Here is a 13,593-nt window from a genome sequence, read left to right as displayed (position 1 = left end):
TGCTCTAATCTCTGTAATAAAATTTTATGGTCAACAGTATCAAAAGCAGCACTGAGGTCTAACAGAACAAGCACAGAGATGAGTCCACTGTCCGAGGCCATAAGAAGATCATTTGTAACCTTCACTAATGTTTCTGTACTATGATGAATTCTAAAACCTGACTGAAACTCTTCAAATAGACCATTCCTCTGCAGATGATCAGTTAGCTGTTTTACAACTACCCTTTCAAGAATTTTTGAGAGAAAAGGAAGGTTGGAGATTGGCCTATAATTAGCTAAGATAGCTGGGTCAAGTGATGGCTTTTTAAGTAATGGTTTAATTACTGCCACCTTAAAAGCCTGTGGTACATAGCCAACTAACAAAGATAGATTGATCATATTTAAGATCGAAGCATTAAATAATGGTAGGGCTTCCTTGAGCAGCCTGGTAGGAATGGGGTCTAATAAACATGTTGATGGTTTGGATGAAGTAACTAATGAAAATAACTCAGACAGAACAATCGGAGAGAAAGAGTCTAACCAAATACCGGCATCACTGAAAGCAGCCAAAGATAACGATACGTCTTTGGGATGGTTATGAGTAATTTTTTCTCTAATAGTTAAAATTTTGTTCGCAAAGAAAGTCATGAAGTCATTACTAGTTAAAGTTAATGGAATACTCAGCTCAATAGAGCTCTGACTCTTTGTCAGCCTGGCTACAGTGCTGAAAAGAAACCTGGGGTTGTTCTTATTTTCTTCAATTAGTGATGAGTAGAAAGATGTCCTAGCTTTACGGAGGGCTTTTTTATAGAGCAACAGACTCTTTTTCCAGGCTAAGTGAAGATCTTTTAAATTAGTGAGACGCCATTTCCTCTCCAACTTACGGGTTATCTGCTTTAAGCTACGAGTTTGTGAGTTATACCACGGAGTCAGGCACTTCTGATTTAAAGCTCTCTTTTTCAGAGGAGCTACAGCATCCAAAGTTGTCTTCAATGAGGATGTAAAACTATTGACGAGATACTCTAGCTCCCTTACAGAGTTTAGGTAGCTACTCTGCACTGTGTTGGTATATGGCATTAGAGAACATAAAGAAGGAATCATATCCTTAAACCTAGTTACAGCGCTTTCTGAAAGACTTCTAGTGTAATGAAACTTATTCCCCACTGCTGGGTAGTCCATCAGAGTAAATGTAAATGTTATTAAGAAATGATCAGACAGAAGGGAGTTTTCAGGGAATACTGTTAAGTCTTCTATTTCCATACCATAAGTCAGAACAAGATCTAAGATATGATTAAAGTGGTGGGTGGACTCATTTACTTTTTGAGCAAAGCCAATAGAGTCTAATAATAGATTAAATGCAGTGTTGAGGCTGTCATTCTCAGCATCTGTGTGGATGTTAAAATCGCCCACTATAATTATCTTATCTGAGCTAAGCACTAAGTCAGACAAAAGGTCTGAAAATTCACAGAGAAACTCACAGTAACGACCAGGTGGACGATAGATAATAACAAATAAAACTGGTTTTTGGGACTTCCAATTTGGATGGACAAGACTAAGAGTCAAGCTTTCAAATGAATTAAAGCTCTGTCTGGGTTTTTGATTAATTAATAAGCTAGAATGGAAGATTGCTGCTAATCCTCCGCCCCGGCCCGTGCTACGAGCATTCTGACAGTTAGTGTGACTCGGGGGTGTTGACTCATTTAAACTAACATATTCATCCTGCTGTAACCAGGTTTCTGTAAGGCAGAATAAATCAATATGTTGATCAATTATTATATCATTTACCAACAGGGACTTAGAAGAGAGAGACCTAATGTTTAATAGACCACATTTAACTGTTTTAGTCTGTGGTGCAGTTGAAGGTGCTATATTATTTTTTCTTTTTGAATTTTTATCTTTAAATAGATTTTTGCTGGTTATTGGTGGTCTGGGAGCAGGCACCGTCTCTACGGGGATGGGGTAATGAGGGGATGGCAGGGGGAGAGAAGCTGCAGAGAGGTGTGTAAGACTACAACTCTGCTTCCTGGTCCCAACCCTGGATAGTCACGGTTTGGAGGATTTAAGAAAATTGGCCAGATTTCTAGAAATGAGAGCTGCTCCATCCAAAGTGGGATGGATGCCGTCTCTCCTAACAAGACCAGGTTTTCCCCAGAAGCTTGCCAATTATCTATGAAGCCCACCTCATTTTTTGGACACCACTCAGACAGCCAGCAATTCAAGGAGAACATGCGGCTAAACATGTCACTCCCGGTCTGATTGGGGAGGGGCCCAGAGAAAACTACAGAGTCCGACACTGTTTTTGCAAAGTTACACACCGATTTAATGTTAATTTTAGTGACCTCCGATTGGCGTAACCGGGTGTCATTACTGCCGACGTGAATTACAATCTTACCAAATTTACGCTTAGCCTTAGCCAGCAGTTTCAAATTTCCTTCAATGTCGCCTGCTCTGGCCCCCGGAAGACAATTGACTATGGTTGCTGGTGTCGCTAACTTCACATTTCTCAAAACAGAGTCGCCAATAACCAGAGTTTGATCCTCAGCGGGTGTGTCGTCGAGTGGGGAAAAACGGTTAGAGATGTGAACGGGTTGACGGTGTACACGGGGCTTCTGTTTAGGGCTACGCTTCCTCCTCACAGTCACCCAGTCGGCCTGCTTTCCCGGCTGCTCGGGATCTGCCAGGGGGTAACTAACGGCGGCTAAGCTACCTTGGTCCGCACCGACTACAGGGGCCTGGCTAGCTGTAGAATTTTCCACGGTGCGGAGCCGAGTCTCCAATTCGCCCAGCCTGGCCTCCAAAGCTACGAATAAGCTACACTTATTACAAGTACCGTTACTGCTAAAGGAGGCCGAGGAATAACTAAACATTTCACACCCAGAGCAGAAAAGTGCGGGAGAGACAGGAGAAGCCGCCATGCTAAACCGGCTAAGAGCTAGTAGCTGCGCTAAGCTAGCGGATTCCTAAAAACACGCAAAGTGAATAATGTGTAAATAATTTAGAGGTGATTCAGCAGAAGGAGTGCTTTAGTTAAGGCACGTAAAGATTACACTGGGAAACAAATCGTAATCTAGATAACTAGATCAATCTAACTGTGCAGATTAAACAGCTAACAGATACAGAAAAACACCGCTGTGCTCCGGAACAGGAAGTGATACAATACCGCAGTGAGAGCCAACCACCAGACCAAGACAAAACTCTGGAAGAATGTTTGGCCTCTGTGGCTGTGAGTGGAGAAACTGGGAATATAACATCATTTTTATTATACAGATCCTACTTTTTTATTTGTGGTTGTTTCTGTTCCATTTCTGAAATTAAAGAACTGCTATAAAGAAAAGTGTTAACATTTTACTGTTTTTTAAAACTTTGTAGTAGAACAAACACAAAAACCAAACTCTTATAAAGAAGGAAAAAATACACAAACGTGCAGGAAAAACTGAACAATGCAGACTGATTTGACTCGTGATTTTTGAAAATAATAAGAGGTAACTTACTTTAACTCAGAACTGTGGCCTGATAACTTTGAAAAATAACAAAATCAGCAGCTTGTATTTTTATTCTGACTATAGAGTTCATTTCCTCTTTTTTCTCCTCCTCAGTCACGTTTTGTGCTTGAACATTAAACAACTCCATTAAACCATCTAAAATAAATATCTTTGTAAAATAACAGCCTGTTAAAGTTCAGAGTTCTCAGCTGCTTTATGTGATTTCTGCTTCTGAACATCACTGCAGAGTTTCTACACATCAGGTTTTTTTAAACACACGTGTTTTTTTTTTTTTTTCTGTTCATTCATATATTCTCATTTTAAGGAATTCTGACCAATTTATTTCATCTCATAATTTCAGTCTAACTGTCACTGACACGTGCACACGGAGTGAACAGGACGAACCATCAGAACAGTCCAGAGACGAGTTTAGTGTCTCTGCCCCCCCGCTGCCAGCCGACTCACACACACAGACGGCTGCAACTATCAGACCCAGTCTTAATTTTAGACGGCTTTAAGCAAAGCCACCCGCCATTTTTTCGGTGTCTTTCGAAAATTGACCGCTCAAATGACAGCAGGACGGCTCGCTGCCTAAAACCTTGGTTCTCGCGCCGGTGAATTTTTAATCTAATACCATCCCAATCATGTGATAAATAGCAAAGTTGACTCCCATCCCGTGGGAATCCCCTTATCCGTGGGATTCCTGAAAAAATGTCAGCCTCTACTCCAAACACACACTCCATACAGTGGTCTTGCACACACACTGATATCATGTTTTCCGATTGTCCGCTGCGTGGAGGGTGGCGGGAAAAACTGAAGATGCTTTCTCGCGAGGTGCGACACAAGACGTGATATAAATAAGAAAACAAAAAGGCGGCGGTCAGGTATTTTGGTTCTGAGCAATGAAAATAAAGAATTTGAATGTTTTAAACCAAAAAAATGCCATTTGTCCGGTCGGACAACGATTAGAGCATATCAATTGTCCGATCACATTTTACACTTGTCCTGGACAGTCAGACACAATCAATGTCGATGCCTGGCATTAAACAACAAGTAAAACAGGAAATACTAAGGTGATCGCCGGCCACTAGCCCTAAGCATCACTAAAAGACCCAGAATTTAGGTAAAGTTGAGGCCACGGCCCACTCTGATTATTAATAAAATTAATTAAAAGAGTAAAAAGCATAGAAACATACTATGTCAGTATGCTAGCCATATGAAAGGGAAAATGAGAGCATCTTAAGTCTGGACTTGAAATTCTCCACAGAATCTGAATTGTTTTTATTTTTTTTTTATGCAGGGAGATCATTCCATAGAACAGCGGCACGATAAGAGAAAGTTCTGTGACCTGCAGACTTATTATTCACCCTAGGGACACAAAGTAGTCCTGCACTCTGAGAATGCAAAACCCGGACTGGTACATAGGGTTTAATTCTGTCAGCTCAGTCAGGAGATGCCAGTCCATGAATAATTTTATAGGTTAGTACAACCCCTGGCAAAAATTATGGAATCACTGGCCTCGGAGGATGTTCATTCAGTTGTTTAATTTTGTAGAAAAAAAGCAGATCACAGACATGACACAAAACTAAAGTCATTTCAAATGGCAACTTTCTGGCTTTAAGAAACACTATAAGAAATCAAGAAAAATAATTGTGGCAGTCAGTAACGGTTACTTGTTTAGACCAAGCAGAGGAAAAAAATATGGACTCACTCAATTCTGAGGAATAAATTATGGAATCACCCTGTAAATTTTCATCCCCAAAACTAACACCTGCATCATATCAGATCTGCTCGTTAGTCTGCATCTAAAAAGGAGTGATCACACCTTGGAGAGCTGTTGCACCAAGTGGACTGACATGAATCATGGCTCCAACACGAGAGATGTCAATTGAAACAAAGGAGAGGATTATCAAACTCTTAAAAGAGGGTAAATCATCACGCAATGTTGCAAAAGATGTTGGTTGTTCACAGTCAGCTGTGTCTAAACTCTGGACCAAATACAAACGTTTGTTGTTAAAGGCAAACATACTGGTAGACCAAGGAATACATCAAAGCATGTCTCAAAAATCGAAAATGCACAACAAAACAAATGAGGAACGAATGGGAGGAAACTGGAGTCAACGTCTGTGACCGAACTGTAAGAAACCACCTAAAGGAAATGGGATTTACATACAGAAAAGATAAACGAAAGCCATCATTAACACCTAAACAGAAAAAAACAAGGTTACAATGGGCTAAGGAAAAGCAATCGTGGACTGTGGATGACTGGATGAAAGTCATATTCAGTGATGAATCTCGAATCTGCATTGGGCAAGGTGATGATGCTGGAACTTTTGTTTGGTGCCGTTCCAATGGGATTTATAAAGATGACTGCCTGAAGAGAACATGTAAATTTCCACAGTCATTGATGATATGGGGCTGCATGTCAGGTAAAGGCACTGGGGAGATGCAACAAAATACTAGTGATGTGTTGGAGCGTTCTTTTGTTTTTCATGATTCCATAATTCTTTCCTCAGAATTGCGTGATTCCATATTTTTTCCCTCTGCTTGGTCTAAAAAAGTAACCGTTACTGACTGCCATAATTTTTTTTCCTGATTTCTTATAGTGTTTCTTAAAGCCAGAAAGTTGCCATTTGAAATGACTTTAGTTTTGTGTCATGTGTGTGATCTGCTTTTTTTCTACAAAATTAAACAACTGAATGAACATCCTCCGAGGCCGGTGATTCCATCATTTTTGCCAGGGGTTGCAGCAGAACCTTAAAATCTGATCTCACTGGGACAGGAAGCCAGTGAAGAGACGCCAAAATAGGTGTAATCTGGTCAAATTTTCTGCTTCGTGTCAAAGCCTAATGGTGGACTGTGGTAAACCAGAAAATAGAACATTGCAGTAGTCCAATCTAGAAGAGACAAATGCATGGATCAGGGTCTCAGCATAGACAGGATGGGATGAATCTTCGCTATATTTCGCAGGTGGAAGAAAGCAGTCCTAGTAATATCTCTAACATGGAGGCCAAAGGACAACGTAGGATCAAAAATTACCCCAAGGTTCCAGTGTGATGTATGAGACACGAACCTAGGCTAAGCATTAGCTGGTCAAATTGATGCCGATGTCTCACTGGACCAAGAACCATCATTTCAGTCTTATCAGAGTTTAAAAGTAGGAAATTGCTAGACATCCAGCTTCTCACTGGAAAAAAAGATAGTCAGGGTGCAGCAGGTAGAAGTTGAGCGATGACCAGGGAGAGAAGCAAAAACAGGACCACTTACAGTGACACCATCTTGAACTCACGTGAATCACATATCTTTTGAGTCCTCCTCAACCCTTGGCAGATGTCAGAAATCTCGGATTGCTCTTGTTTCATTTTAGGTTTCTCTCTGATCATGTTTTAAAGTCAGTGAAGCTAATATTTGTGAGCAGAGTCAGATCCAGTACATCATGGCTACAGTGTGTTTAGTGAACAGACTCAGGGTTCGTTAGCACTGATTCCTTTGATGCATTTTCCTGATGTTTTAGATGATTGTGGACCTGTATCATTTCATGTGGAATAGAAGTCATCAAGAAGCCGTGGTTTCTCTTCCTCTAAGAGAAGATTGTGCTGTGTTTTTTCTTCAGAATATCCAAAAGATGCTGGGGCTCGCACCTTCCAGAGCTGCTACCAAACAGGCCGGAGGTTTTCTTGGACCTCCTCCCCAAGCGGCCAAGTTTTCCTGACTGCCAGGCGTTTCCAGCGGTCTTACTGTCTGCAGGTTCTCACCAGTCACAGCACCAGCAGACCTGTTAGTCTGTCATGGTTTGGATTGGTTCTTCACAAATGTGTCACATTCTCTTTTTTTAGCAGTTAGAAGAGTTTTTGTTCATAGACATTACAAAAGGAATCAAAGGTTCATGTCAAGGTTCAGTTAGGTTTAGTTCATGTCAAACATTGTCTGGTTTTAATTATAATTGACCTAATAAGGTTAATTTTTCATTCGAGCTGCACGCTGTTGTCTGCATCCTTGCTTCTTACTGATTAATAAAGTTTTGTCATCATTTTGGTGTTTTTTTTATGCATTTTACTCAAAAAAGGCTTAAAATCACTAATTTCATGAGTATTATTATTATTATTATTACTTCTGCCACTTGACAGAAAAGGACAATCAGGTGGGCTTTTGTTTTTTACTCATGAAGACTTTTATGTCATAAGGTAAGAAAGCTAAACGAGGACAAAATGGAAAATTTTGAAATGCATATACCTCATCACAGCAGCACAGTGGCTTAGTGGTTAAGCACTGTTGCCTCAAAGCAAGAAGGTCATGGGTTCAATTCCCACCTGTGGCCTTTCTGTGTGGAGTTTGCATGTTCTCCCCATGTTTGCGTGGGTTCTCTCTGAGCTCCTCCCACATCCAAAGACATGCAGGGCGCCTCAGTGTTCAGGCCCCCAGTGACTGGTGTGTGTGAGGGCTGGTGAGGGGTGGGACGGTGCTGCTTGGGGTCCCACTGCACTGTAAGGTCTATTTGAAGATATTTACAGGTTTGTCCAGAAACAAAGTGAGCTGACATCATGTGAGACAGTCGTCAGTGCTCGTCATTCATGAGATTATTCTTTTTTTATTTGATTGATTTTCAGTATGTGATTGTGCATCAGGATAAATACGGGTTTCATACGTCTTCATTCAAAACTGATATAAAAAAAACCCTGAAAGGTAGAAACTGTTTGAAATCTAATAAAATTTGAACAATGTTTACATTGAAAAAAATGAAACTATTTTGTATTTGAAGTTTCACAACTGCAGAACTATTTACAGCATTTCACCAATAGGTTTTCAGATCTGGTCTGGAAGAATGTGTCTGTGCCTGTGCTACTACTGAACCACCTTACATCCTGGATGGCAACCACCCAAACAGACATCCAGTTCTTCCCAATGTCTCAAAATTAGCCGTGTGTGTGTGCAGCAGTCAGGTGCCAGTCAGTCACTGGGGGCCTGAACACTGAGGCATCTGCTGGATCAGGTCCAGAGAAACGTCTGGCTGGAATGTTGAAGCTGATGCTCCCTTGCAGTGCAAGTGGTATTCCTCATCATAGTATCCCGATTAACACAAAGGCCCAATGCCAAAACTTGCCCTTCGCACAACCACGGCCTTTCCCTTCATTTTGTACGTTCTTGTGAATGTGCATCGTATCATCAGATGGACCTTATGTCCCTTCTCCTGCTCTGGGGCTCAGGCAGCAGGTTGTTTTTCTGAAGGAGATGTCACAAAACATCTGGGCCCGTATTTACAAAGAATCTCAGAGAGCTCCCAACGTAGCCTAAAGAGTCCTAGCAAGGAATCTTAGCCTAAAGGCGGTCCAGGAAGTGGCTGAGAGCAACTCTGAGCAAGGAGGGGACAGAAGCTTTTATCTTTGTGATCCCGCTGCTGGGACACAGTCTTCTAAGAGCTGTGATTGGTTGTCACAAAAAGAGAAAGAAAAAAAAAAGTGCTCTATGCTCCTAGTTATGATGGACAGTAAAATCAACCAGTCATGTAACCTGAACTGTTAAGAAATGTGTAATTGTGAAAAAATTTTAATGTCATGATGATGACTGCAGTAACTACGGTTTCCTGCAGGGGCGCTAAGCACTATGAAGGGCTCTGACATGCGCAGTCAGATGTAGAAGACAAGCAATGAGACAAGACTTATATTTTTTGAAAGTCCTGTAAATAAAGGTCATAGTTGCAGTGAAGCTTCATTGTTTCTTCAAGTTTACGAACCTAAACTGAGCAGTACACAACAGGAACTGGCGATGAGGATGGGATTTAAGATTTGAAGAAGAGTTTTATGTTGGCAACTGAACTCCGCTGAGACAAACCCGCACCAAATATGGTGATGAAAAGTCAAAAGTAGTGTTTTTGATGGTGGTCGGACAACAACACCGCACCCTACTAATGGACTTACGTGCACCCGAAGTAATGCTCTGAAGGTTTGAGTGTTAAGCAGACACATGCTGAAAGGCATTATGGGAAAATTCAAATGAGCTGATCCTCATCATCTCACCCACCCCCCATCAAAATGCAGAGAACGCTGCCATCTGCTGGATTTGAATGTAAATAGACCAACATATCTGTGAATCTCAAAACTGCAATCAGAAATCTCAGAATGTCTCAATATAAGCGGATCATCAATGACACGCATTGTAAGAACCAACACACAAGTTACAGTAACTTTACAGGGGGTATCAAAATTGGCATTTTTTTTTATTTCAGTTTCATGACAGCATATCATTTTAAAGTACCACCATTCGCCCCATTGAGATATCCCATAATCCCTTGCACACCAGAGTTGTTGCAGTCAAAATAACACTGAGAAACCACATGACGACAACTGCAAATTAACATTATATGACCAAAATGTAACTTTTATGCCTTTCATAGCATTTTTAAGAGACTGCAGGCATGAGATCCTGAAAACTTGCTAAAGCAAATATTCCGTGTCTGCAGTGTTTAACCTGCGTGGAACTTCAAAAACACAAACCTAACCCACACATTTTATATATTACATTACACTGGAACAAACAGTGCTGTAAAGGACAATAAACAGGATGTTAAAGAGCAAACTTCAGTTTCCTCCAGAATATACATGAAGTGATCGCGGCTCACAGCGATTCCCCGCCCACTGTAAATAACAGTGAAACAAGCTGAGCTTCTCACAGGTTTACATAAAACAAACACAATAACAATGTCTATAAACCCAGATCATTCACCCTATTGAGGTTTCAAATCCCGCAAAACTTCGGAGAGGTCACTGCTCTGCGAGACTGAGAACTGCACTGAGACGCTCTGATCAGGCTGCACTTTAATCGCTGCACAAGGACAACAGCATTAACATCGCAACATAAAACTCTTTGTATATTGTGCCTAAAACTCTTGTCAATCAATCAATCAACTTTTTTCTTGTATAGCGCCAAATCACAACAAACAGTTGCCCCAAGGCAAACTTGTGAATATATTCTCTGGCTTTTTAAACATTGTTATTGTGTTTGTTTTATGTAAATATGTGAGAAGCTCAGGTTGTTCCTCTATTATTTTCAGTGGAAATTGCTGTGAGCCGCGATCGTTCCTGTTCATGTCATTCTGGGGGAAAGTTAAGTTTGTACTTTAATATCCTGCTTATTGTCCTTTACAACACTGTTTGTGCTGTTTGTTCCAGAGTAATATACATAAAATGTCTGAAGTACGTTTTGCATTTATTATATTCCACACAGGTTAATGTAGCAGACACGGATCAAGTTTTAGGCACAATATGCAGAGTTTTATACTGGAATGTTAATGTTGATCGTATGCAGTGCAGCAGTTAAATTGCAGCCTGATCAGATGGTCTCAATGCAAACTCTGAAATTTTGCAACATTTTATGGGATTTGAAATCTCAATACCACACACGTTAGTCGGTCTATTTACACTCCCATCCAGTAGATGGCAGTGTTCTCTGCATTTTGACGGGGGGGTGATGAGGAGCAGCTCATTTGAAATTTCCCATAATGCTTTTTGGCATGTGTCTGTTTAATGCTCAAACCTTCAGGAATTAGTGCATTACTTTAAAAATATGTGGAATATCATATTTTCACTTTGTAAAAATGACAGAGTTGCCATTAATTTCAATAAACTGTCTGGAATTAGTTGGTTGTACATGAAACCATAAGTGAAAGGTGCTTTGCACTTCATGTGTCCTGCCCACTGATAAGGCATGTTGAAACTAAATGATCGATGGTGGTTGGTCTGCTGGCTTTTGGTTTTGTGATCGTTTTTGAATTTACCCAGTGGCACTTACAGTGCTTAAATCCTAAATTATAAGAGTTAACTTTCCAGTTAGCAGAGTAGCCGTTATCGGCGCTAACTTTTTAGTTAGCTGTTCCCTCCACTAGGTAAACACAAGAGTTTTAGTGCAGCAGATAAGTGAATATTTACTGAGGGATCCTTCAAATGGTGATGCAAGCACCAAGTTTGGCACACATACTCCTCAGACATTACTCTTTTAAAAATGCCGAGTGGCCACATGAACTTTCAATAGGCGGCCAAGTAGGGGTCAATTGAAGAATTATACAGGGGTCAAAATTAAAAGATGCTCCAATCATATTGAAAGATATTCCGTATTATTTGTCTGATCATAACGATTCCAAAAAGGTATAGTTTGGACAATCTGTGAATGAATGTTATGGAGTTACAAGACAAAAATTCTTACCAATCACCTGATGGGTTCTAACAATCCAGATCCCGCATAAATAATTAGGGACTATTCAGCGTCCCTACACCAGCCTTAATGGGAAGGGATTCAGTGGTGGGCACAGCTTTTCAGATAACTTCAAAAGCCATCAGCGGATTAATTATCTTTCTTCTGATAAATTTTAGACCACTAATACATTTTTGCAGGCATGGTGAACAAAGCTTAACAGTTACAAACGTGAAGATTAAAATCAGTTGAGTACCTACATGTTAAATGTTTTGTAGTACATGTACAGTTCTATCCTCTGCAAACAGAGAAGAGCTGGTTCCAGAAGAAACCGTTCTATCCTCTGCAAGCAAAGAAGAACTGGTCACGGGGGGAAGACGAACGAACGAACGAACAAACGGAAGAAAAGAAAACAAAAAAAAGAAAAGAAGCTCAAGTCTTTTAACCCCATACAGATACACTGGCAATATCACCCAAGTCATCCAGAGGCATACAGTGTTAACTTATGGTTAAAATTTTAACCAAACTAATTTTGGACAAGTTATTTAAATTAACGTCATATCTGAAGTTTTATAAAGTGAAAATATCAGATATATGTTTTAGTTTTAAAGTAATGCACTAATTTTGAAGGTTTTAGTGTGGACATGCTGTGTCCAGGTGCATTATGGATACCTCAGTACATTCACGACAGAAGAAATGCATTTGAGACGCTCTGATCAGGCTCCACATGGACAGCAGCATTTGTGACTTAAAAAATGTCCACGGACTCCGACTGCCTCACAGTCGCAGGAAGACCGTTCCACAGAGCAGGTGCACAACAAGAAAAAGCTCTTTGATCCGCTGACATAGAAAACCTGTAAAGCCTACTTTTAGTTCACAAAAAATTCACAAGAGGTATCAATAAGGAATCGGATCGATAAGTGGAATCGATAATGGTATCGATATCAATAAAATCTTAGCGATACCCATCCCTACCTGGGACCATCAGAACTTCTTGGTATGATAAGATTCATCCTACTCATTCTGTTATATTCAAATTCTGTTAAATTCTGTGATATTTAAATTCTGTTTAATAAATCTCTGAGCGGTGGTCTAGCCGTCAGAGTAATTGTGTTCAAATTTAAATTACTGGTCAAATCCTTCTTTCAAATCAACGGACATGCGGGATAAGAGTGACAGGGGTAAGGCGAGGTCACTGGAGACCCCTGAATTATCCCAAGAACTGGTGGCCCCGACGTGATTTGAAGAAGGTAATTAATGAATTAGAATTGTATTTGGTGAAATGCTCTTTCTCATTCTCTACAGATGACTCCATGAAGATTCAGTGACGGTGACTGAGCCAAAGTGAAAGACACTGAATCCTGTCAGGCATCAAAAGGTTTGCCTATCAACTAAAAGGTAAGCACAAACCTTTTTAATAAAATTGTGCACGTTGAATATTCTAAAAAAAATTGATGTCTGTAAGTGAGGCAAATGTCCCGTGGTTAAAATAGAGTGAGTGGGATTTTCTTCAGTAATCTCTTGGGGAAAGATGTGCATAAGGATAAGCAGTGATATTTATGAAGGTCAAGGTAATAAATCTTATACTTTTAGTAAAAATTCAAGGCAGTGAGATTTATGAAGGTCAAGGTAATAAATCTTACACTCTTAGTAAAAATTCAAGGCAGTGAGATTTATGAAGGTCTAGGTAACAAATCTTACACTCTTAGTAAAAATTCAAGGCAGTGAGATTTATGAAGGTCTAGGTAACAAATCTTACACTCTTAGTAAAAATTCAAGGCAGTGAGATTTATGAAGGTCTAGGTAACAAATCTTACACTCTTAGTAAAAATTCAAGGCAGTGAGATTTATGAAGGTCTAGGTAACAAATCTTACACTCTTAGTAAAAATTCAAGGCAGTGAGATTTATGAAGGTCTAGGTAACAAATCTTACACTCTTAGTAAAAATT

The 13,593-nt window shown here is 40.1% G+C and overlaps 1 protein-coding gene across 1 annotated transcript in view; it reads left to right on the top strand.

Annotated features, from left to right (window-relative positions):
* tmco1 (transmembrane and coiled-coil domains 1) overlaps positions 1–7,552 on the top strand; it is a 47,741-nt gene extending 40,189 nt beyond the window's left edge. Inside the window, exon 7 of the mRNA XM_034180764.1 lies at positions 7,074–7,552. Within this exon, the coding sequence (XP_034036655.1) occupies positions 7,074–7,172 (99 nt within the window). The 3' untranslated portion in view covers positions 7,173–7,552. The remainder of the gene's footprint in view (positions 1–7,073) is intronic.
* The last annotated feature ends 6,041 nt before the right edge of the window (positions 7,553–13,593 follow it).

The sequence above is a fragment of the Thalassophryne amazonica genome, chromosome 10, assembly GCF_902500255.1.
Source record: "Thalassophryne amazonica chromosome 10, fThaAma1.1, whole genome shotgun sequence".
NCBI lineage: Eukaryota > Metazoa > Chordata > Actinopteri > Batrachoidiformes > Batrachoididae > Thalassophryne > Thalassophryne amazonica.
The sequence above is the reverse complement of the archived record's forward strand: the minus strand, read 5'-3'. Positions and strand labels throughout refer to the sequence as shown.